The sequence below is a fragment of the Nelumbo lutea genome, chromosome 8 (assembly GCF_056320005.1).
Source record: "Nelumbo lutea isolate HS-2025 chromosome 8, American lotus-T2T, whole genome shotgun sequence".
NCBI classification, from domain to species: Eukaryota; Viridiplantae; Streptophyta; class Magnoliopsida; order Proteales; family Nelumbonaceae; genus Nelumbo; species Nelumbo lutea.
Genome location: NC_142691.1, coordinates 24486139 through 24494726, shown reverse-complemented (window position 1 = coordinate 24494726; position 8588 = coordinate 24486139). Strand labels below are relative to the sequence as shown.

The 8588-nt window shown below is 38.2% G+C and overlaps 1 protein-coding gene and 1 pseudogene across 6 annotated transcripts; both read right to left on the bottom strand.

Moving 5' to 3' along the window:
- Nucleotides 1-291: 291 nt before the first annotated feature.
- LOC148843417 (uncharacterized) lies at nt 292-4243 on the bottom strand. Of its 5 annotated transcripts, XM_088957503.1 has the most exons (6): nt 3860-4243; nt 3513-3614; nt 1824-1893; nt 1618-1708; nt 1401-1452; nt 292-545 (listed from the first exon to the last, which is right to left on the bottom strand). In XM_088957503.1, exons 1-5 carry the CDS (start codon nt 4108-4110, stop codon nt 1427-1429), a joined length of 540 nt encoding a protein of 179 aa, XP_088813629.1. In that variant the 5' UTR covers nt 4111-4243; the 3' UTR covers nt 292-545; nt 1401-1426. The 5 variants fall into 5 exon arrangements, 2 of the variants coding, with proteins under 2 accessions (XP_088813629.1, XP_088813630.1); XR_016103222.1 differs by lacking the exon at nt 3513-3614 and having other exon boundaries at nt 3860-3992; XR_016103220.1 differs by lacking the exon at nt 3860-4243 and having other exon boundaries at nt 1790-1893; nt 3606-3745.
- Nucleotides 4244-5626: 1383 nt separating this feature from the next.
- On the bottom strand, nt 5627-8186 carry LOC148843416 (shikimate O-hydroxycinnamoyltransferase pseudogene; annotated as a pseudogene). Its single transcript, XR_016103219.1, has 2 exons — nt 6368-8186; nt 5627-6188 (listed from the first exon to the last, which is right to left on the bottom strand). The product of XR_016103219.1 is annotated as a shikimate O-hydroxycinnamoyltransferase pseudogene (transcript).
- Between the last annotated feature and the right edge of the window lie 402 nt (nt 8187-8588).

Sequence of the window (8588 nt, the reverse complement as noted above, 5' to 3'; positions counted from 1 at the left end):
GAAAAAAAGGCAAAAAATTTTGTTAGATTCTATTTCCCTCATCCTCAGGCCTTCTTAAGTACACATTTCGGCGTAATATATTTATATTGATATAGATATAGGTAGTTTGTAAAATTAATTAGTTAGTTAACTAATGGTACTAATTCATAAAATTATTTTTTTAATTTTCATTGAAAAATAATTAACATAATAGAAAATTCAAAATAATTACTATTTTTAATTTTAACAATAATAATTGCTAAAATCAATTGCAATAATATTATACTTGATTTATAATAACAAATTCTAATATTATTAAAAAATTTAAACAATAATAAACTTAACATAATATCATAACTTAAATTACAAATCAATAGCAATTTATTAAGTGTCCATTTGGTTCGTGATCTGAATCGCAATCAGAATGGCAATCCTTGGAATCGAATCAGAATGGTCTATTCCCCCTATATGTTTGGTTCATACAGGAACCAGATTCAGATTCCGATTGATGCTTGGTTCATGAAGAGGCTGGAATTGGAATCAACCATGATTTTCAATTTTGGCCCCTAATAAAAATAAAAAAGCAGAAAATGCATGAAAATACTAAAAAATGTAGAAATTGCAGAAATTTTGCATGAAAATGTAGAATTTACAATAATTTTATAGAAATTCAGAAAATGCATGAAATACCAGAAATTTTGCGGAAATTGCAGAAGATAGCAAGAAAATAAAAAAATTGTAGAAATTACAATAATTTTGCAGAAAAATTCAGAAAACTGCATGAAAATATCAGGAATTTTGCAGAAATTGCAAAAGTTGCATGAAAATGCAGAAATTACAACAATTTTGCAAAGCTTATAGAAATTATAGAAAATTTGCAGGAAATTGTAGAAAAATGCATGAAAATACCTGAAATTTTGTAGAAATTGTAGAAAGTTGCAAGAAAAGCAGAAAATTTTGGAAATTACAATAATTTTGCAGAAAAATTTAGAAAAATGCATGAAAATATCAGAAATTTTGCAGATATTACAAAAGTTGTAAGAAAATGCAGAAATTACAACAATTTTGAAGAAAATTATAAAAATTACAGAAAATTTGCAAGAAATTGCATCAAAATGCATAAAAATATCAGAAATTTTGCAAAATTTGCAAAAAAATTGCAGGAAAATGCAGAAATTACCTGAAAATTATAGAATTTATAGAAAATATGATTTACTTTACAGGAAAATGTAGAAATTACAATAATTTTGCAGAAAATTATAGAATTTCAGAAAGTTTGCACGGAATTGCAGAAATGTGGAAAATGTATGAAAATACCTGAAGTTTTGCAGAAATTGCAGAGAATTGCAAGAAAATCAGAAAAATATAGAAATTACAATAATTTTGCAAAAAAAATGCATGAAAATACTGAACCTTGTTACCTTTGCCAACCTATCAAATCACTCTCTTAACTTTTTAATCCTCTTCTAAAACCTAAGTACAAGGGAAAAAACAGAGTTGGACAATAAGAGAAAATGAACAATGGAGGCAATAAGAACAAAAAATAGAACAAACTCTTAGAAAATTCTACATAAGAAGGGAATTTCCCAATAAAATATATTCAAAAAACTTTGTTCTAGGAATTCAAGAGTGTTATACCTGATATATTTAAGGAATCATAGATGACAAATGTTGATCTCTTAGGCAGCACTAACATTGCATTTCTTGCCAAAACTATATACTTCCTCCCCTTGATTACCGTTCATATCATGAATGCATTAGAAATAGAATGTGTTACCGACAAGCAAAGGAAAAATTCACGAAAAATTACCTAACACGGTGTTCCTAAACTTTAGCATCCTAACCTCTTCATTTGGACATGAAGGCTTTAGACGACGTAGACCATAGAATTGGACTCCAGAGTGCTGTAAAATACTATAACAAATCCAATTCCAGGACAAAGACACATGAGTTTAGTCACATAATCTAGAATGGAATTACACAAAGAAACCCATGTCCTTTAGATTATAGAACATGGGGTACTACTATAATGGAGTTGACAAGCGCGAGGAGGGTGCAGAGCAATTGACTGCTATGACATGCAGAGCAACATACACATGTGGTGCCCTCAGTTTAGAGGAATTCATCCTGTCAAGAGAAGGTAGTCTAATCATTTTTTTTTTGTTACTATATATTATTTCCAAACTTTACCCTTCTTGTTCATTATTTTCATTGGCTCTACTAATGTAATCAAATCAGTTTTTTGTGTTTAATCTTATCCTTCTGCTTCATTTCAGTTAGTAATATATTCAATTCATTGTAGATGTTGTACTTAATGTTGTTTGATTTCCAAACTTTTCTCTTCTTGTTCAATATGTATACTAGCTATGATAATGTAATATTTGATTTTCAGTATTTTGTGTTTTCTTGTCATTTTGCTTCATTTCAGTGATTAATATGCTCAATTGGTTGCAGGGAGAAGGAGGAGCATTCTGTGCTGGTGGGGATGTTGCAGTTGTGGTTATGTTTCCCTTTATCTAAGTTCTCAGATGTTATGTGCCCATAAACAGATAATTTATGAATAGCAATTCACATCTTAGGATTTCATTAAACTTTTGGTGTATATATATATATATATGTGTGTGTGTGTGTGTGTGTGTGTGTATGTATAGATAGATAGATAGATAGATAGATATATATATATAGATATATGTATGTATGCATGTATGTATATATGTATGTATGTATGTATGTATCTATATATGTATATTCACGTAGCTAGGTTAGAACTAAGATTGGAATCATTACATTTTGTTTGTTTAAATATTTTTTCCTTCCTAATGGGTTAGAACTAATTGCTTCATCCTGCAATTGACTTTTTGCAGGTCTTTTCCATGCCAGAAACAGCACTAGGACCATTTCCAGATGTAGGAACCTCTTATTTTTTATCCAGACTCCCTGGCTTCTTTGGTAAATCTGTTCCATCTCTATCTTACCTTATGTGTTTGCCAAATAGTTTTCAGCCAATTATGTTTCTAAGAAATCAGGGATCCTTAGTTCGTTACTTTCAAGGGATTGATAGAAAATTCTTTCAAGAAGTATGGTTATTTCCTTCGCCTTCACTATTAACTAGAGCTTGTCCACTTTATCTTAAATGGAGGTTATGGCAAATAAGTTTATGGTTCAACTGCAAATAAAGAGGGGCCACTGATATTTATCCAAAAAAAAAAAAAAAAGAGAGGGCCATTGATTGGTTCAATGATAAAATCTTGGGCCAACATGTGTGAGAATTTGGGTTTAGTTTGAAAGTGATGAGCTGTTCCAAGGAACAAGGGGTGGCAATGGGGGAGAAAGATCTTGGTTTGAATACAACGGCGCGGCATAAATCTCAACAAGTTTGGATCAAGATGAACAAAAAAAGAGTAGCTTGAAATTAAACTTTTCATAATAACCAATGAAGAAAAAAGAATACAACGGCATGGCATAAATCTCAACAAGATTTGATCACATTGCACCCATTCCTACAATCTACATAACGAGATATATCTGTGTACCTAACGTGATCTGATCGATTATCCAATCTGATTTGGGTATCTACTGAACTGATTTCTAAGTTGTAAAATAGAGCTTGGTTTGAAAAGCAAAACCTGGATTGACTGATTTGAAGAACTCGTTAATGGCAGCAGTGAAGAAATAGATCGATCCCGAATTAGAGCAGGGGTGGATTTGCCAAAAAAAAAATATCATATTGTAGTCAGTTAAAAGAAAAAAGAAGGAAGAAGGAGAGGAAGAGGAAGCAGGGAAGAAGAAGATCCCAAATCCCAGATCAAAGCATGTGCAGTTGATTTGGAAGAAGAAGGAAGGGAAGAACAGAAGAAGAATGGGCCCGCAATGATCTTACCTTGTCGGAGGGCGGTTCGACGACGACGAGTATCCTGGATTGACTGATTGGAAGAAAGAGGAGGGGAAGAACCGAAGAAGAATGGGCGCTTCTTCCTCTGGGCAATAAGGGTTGGAAACGATGGGGGTATTTTTGTTGGAAAAAGATAATACCCGGAATGGGAATGGGATTACCATTCCGTTTAACCAAACAATCGAAATGGGAATGGACCATTCCGATTCCGATTTCAGACTCCTATGCCCTCGAACCATACGGATCCTAAGTAATTAAAATTTAATAAAAGTAAAAATTATTTATTTTAAAATAAATTTAAATATAATTTTAAAACAATCGAAAACAAATGAGGTTTAATAAAGGTTTGCCTTCACGTAACCGGACCCTCTAATGCTTCTGCTCGATTCTACCTAAAATGACACATACTTTCCAAATCCAACTCAAACGTATAGGTGCTCAATCTAATTCCAAACATACTTTCCTCTTATCAATTATACATTTCTCAAATAAAAATGGCAATCTAACCCAGCCCTATTAGGGCTACGACTTGCCTGTCTTAATAATCAGGGCAAATTTTTGACCGGTGAATTTCAAGGAAACCCAAACATTAGTACCAGCGGATTGGGTGGGGTAGTATTGTCCAGCGGGCCCTACCCCTCTTAATAATTAATAATATGTTGATATGCTATTTTATATTGTTTTATATATTATATATAAATTGATGAGTGCGGATTTGGCACTCCAATGATGTTGTGACACATGTCACCTCGGAATAATTAGGTGACACCCGGAACCACTTTGACAATAATTTGTCTTAGTCAAGTTGATGGTGTCCCACCTGGCGGCCCAGGCGCGGCTTGGCACATGTGCTGACCTGGCGACTTGCAAGACGTGCTCGCCGACAAATTCGACATGCATATCCAAACACTCCTGCGATCCTTGAAAGTTGGCTTACGTGCCGAACAATCTAGAGGGTGGTCAACATGCATGGCGGTTACCTCCAAGAATCTCAGACCAGTTAGACACGACCTCCCGGAGATCTCGGGGACGATATATGAGCAAGGCCTATATAAAGGCACCAACCCCAATGACAAGGGGGAAGTGAGCAAGTAAGCCGGTACGAAAAGTCTAGTTCTTATACTTTGTGATTTTTAGCTCGCAGTCTACTATGAGAGTACTAACTTAAGCATCGGAGTGACCTCGTCGGGTTAGCCACCCGGGTCCTTTGACATTTGGTTCCTTGCAGGTCTCTAAAGAGCAACGAAGCTCATCAATTCAGCTCGCCATCAGGCAGCTCGGCACCTAGTCAGCCCAGCACCTCATAGGCAGCTCGACACCTCACAGGCAGCCCGACACCTGGTCAACCTAGCACCTCATAGGTAGTTCGGCTCCTCACAAGCAACCCTGCACCTGGTCAGCCCGACGCCTCACAGGCAGTTCGCCACCTGATCAGCTCGGCACCTCACAGGCAGCTCGACACCTCATAGGCAGCCCTGCACTTGGCCAGCCCGGTGCCTCACAGGCAGCCCGCCACTTGGCCAGTTCGGCACCTCACAGTTAGCTCGGCACCTAGGCAGCTCCACTTCGGCCTCTGGATCATCGGCCACTTGGAAGCAGACCAAATGTAGAGGTACTTAGACTAAAAAGTTGGCCATTAACAAAAAATTGATTCATCATAAATATTATAATATAACATCTATAATAAATATTATATATAATATTCTATATTATGTATTGCATAGAATCTAGATAACATTGTATAATCAACCTTAATAAACATTTAAAAATAAAATTTCAATTAAAATTATTATAGATTTTCCAAATAATACATACCACTAAAATAATAATCTGAATTAACCTAATTAGGATTGAAATAAGGCTCCTTCTAACTCAATTTCTTACAACAAATCCCAATCGACGGGTTGTGATTAATAATACTTATGGCAGAGAATACATATCTTATGCGATAAAGCCTTTTTTATGTGATAGGCCTGTTGACAAAGCAATAAGGCAACCTCTTATAAACCATGCTTTTCTCACCCTTCACATGCTAGACATTTCTGAAGAGGAATACTTACATTTTATTGAGGAGAGTAGATGCATTCTAATGGAATTTCTAAGAAAGAAAGACCCGCACCAATAAAGTTTAAGGTCTGCTCACCGGTTGAACTGCTGATACATACATCATTATGCCATGTGGCAAATTGGTCGAGCTGAGAATACCAATTATATTGCACTCCCACAGTATGTCACCCCAATTTAGTGATTTCTGTTATTTTCTCTTTGGAGACATCCCATGAAATTAGAAGAGAGAAGATTCGCATAGCCCCTATGCCTGATCACCACAAGAAATGCCTTAATTATAAATCTTAAAGGTACCGAATCAATGACAATAAATTATTTCTAAGAGAAACACAGGTATTACGTACACAAATTATCACATATATATGCACCGCCACTTATTTTCATCATCAACATCTACTAGAACATAAACCATAGATATAAAAAACATACCCAATTACTTAGCAACTTAAAGACCCTCATAGAACAATTCCTTGAATTTGTCAATGTGCTCCGTCTGCAATCGCAGATACATGATGATGCCATCATCCTCCGTCGAGATCACGTACGCATTGCCGTCCGCCCCTAGGGAGGTCGGGCCCATATGGAATGGTTGGCCCCACCCGAAGTCCGTCGTGTACAGTGGCAGCCCTATCCAGATCGTGATGGCTACATTAGGGCACCCATAGTATGCTCCCAGCTTGGCCTTAGCGTCTACCCAATGAAACGATGTCCTGAATTGACGGCTCCAATCTCGTTGATTTCCCAGAAAATCAATGGCCGACCGGACGTACTCATCCGTCATCCTCCTCACACCTTCTCTAATCTGTGGCATGCATGCTGCTCCCTGCTCTAAAGGCCCTGATAGAGTAATTCTTTGAACTTGACCATATGCTCTGTTTGTAATCGCAAATATATGATGATGCCCCCATTTTCTGCTGACACCAAGAATGCCTTGCCATCTGGCCTCACATTGGCGGGACCCATGTGAAACGGCTGGCCCCACCCAAAGTCCGCCGTATGCAACGATAGCCCTACCCAGCTTGTGATGGCCAAATTAGGGCACCAGTAGCGTGCTCCAAGTCTGAATCGACTCAAATCACGATAACTTCCTAAAAAATCAATGGCCGATCGAACATACTCATCTGTCATCCTCTTTATACTTTCTCTAATCTTGCCGGCAGCGTAACTGAGTGGCTTTGATATTAGGTCGCCAGCCTTCGCCATTGGAGTTGTTGGGAACGTTGCATTTCCAAAGTAATTGGCCGGAAAAGCTGGTCGTAAGCGACGACGACAGTCGACTGAGACTTGTACCTTGGTCTCTTGGTCATTCACCAATCCTCTCGCCTTGGACGCACATCTCCATATGTGACCCGCCAAGGACTCGTACCGGCTGTACTCACGATCATCTACTTTGCCATTTTTTTCTCGTCCTTCATTAGCTACTCTCTTCAGGAGCTCTACTTGGTCAGAGCTCAGCTTTAGTACAGCCACAGTGGTTTCCTTCTTCTGCTCCTCCATCTCGTCCACTTGACCCACCAACATTGGTGGTCGCTTGTACTCTATGTGGTCGAACTTGGGCGTGTCCTCCTCATTCTGAACTCTAGGATGTAGAACAGTCCTATCAAGAAATGGCGTCAACTCTGGATCTACTATGTTGGAACGAGCCATTTGGGCCCATGTAGTAATGAACAGCATTGACGCTGCTCCATCTGCTACTACGTGTGATATCCCCATGCCTAAGCAGATGCCACCACATCGAAAGGAAGTGATTTGCACCGCCAACGGTGGCCATTCGTTGATTTGGGTCCCGTTATAATCAGCGTAAGGAACTAGTTTACTCAGCTCTGGAGTTGGCATGAAGTTGCCCAAGTCGTCAACGCAGGAATCAGACTCAGCTTCCACGAACAGAGCACCTTTCTCATTGCAGTTGAGTTCTAGACCGCCGTCCTTGTCCTTCTCAATACGTCCCGCGAGTGGGTAAAATTCCACCAGGGCTTGACTTAGTGCAGTCTTCATGGTTTCTGCCGAGAAGAAGTTGGGTTGGCCATTAGGTCTGTAGAAGTAAACAGTCTCAGTAGTCCAAGACTTGATCTGATCAATTGGAGATAGACCAAGCCGGTGAGTTGGTGTCGGTTTTAGTGGCTTCACTACGTATGAACCCTTCAAGGTCACCTTCACCATCTCTCTGTTGCTCCCTCTCTCTCTCGTACTGTCTCCCAACTTCAATTTCTCTTATATAGAGTCTAGATTTGCTGTGTCCGGCCTGGATGGTGTGGCTGATATAGAATTTAAAGTAGGCAATTTTCTGGGAAGTCTATCAACCGCACTGACAATCTCATCCGTCATCCCGGCCAGGCTGGAGATAACGATCCTTCACAGTTGGGTTGATGGTATGGGTATCCGTGCGATTAATCACGCTCTGATCGTACGGTCATGATTCATCTACCAAAGAAAAATTATAACCATTGTCTACTTCGTAAATTGCTGAACTGAAACCTCCCCGGAACTTTTTACATTATTGCATCCACATCCCCTCCTTTATCTTGAGCTCATAGAAGCGGGTAAAATTATCAAAATATCCAACTTTGACCATTTGAATGTTAAATTAGCCTCTAAAATTTCCCTTCCCTATTTTACTGACCATAAAATTCAAAAAAAAATTGTGTTTTTT

Coding starts and splice junctions, on each gene's coding strand:
- LOC148843417 (XM_088957503.1), bottom strand. CDS start 4,110: ATGGTTCGAGGGCATAGGAGTCTGAAATCGGAATCGGAATGGTCCATT. Junction 3,615..3,859: donor TCGAACCGCCCTCCGACAAG/GTAAGATCATTG, acceptor TCTTCAAATCAG/TCAATCCAGGTTTTGCTTTT. Junction 1,453..1,617: donor TGATTCCTTAAATATATCAG/GTATAACACTCT, acceptor CCTTGTACTTAG/GTTTTAGAAGAGGATTAAAA.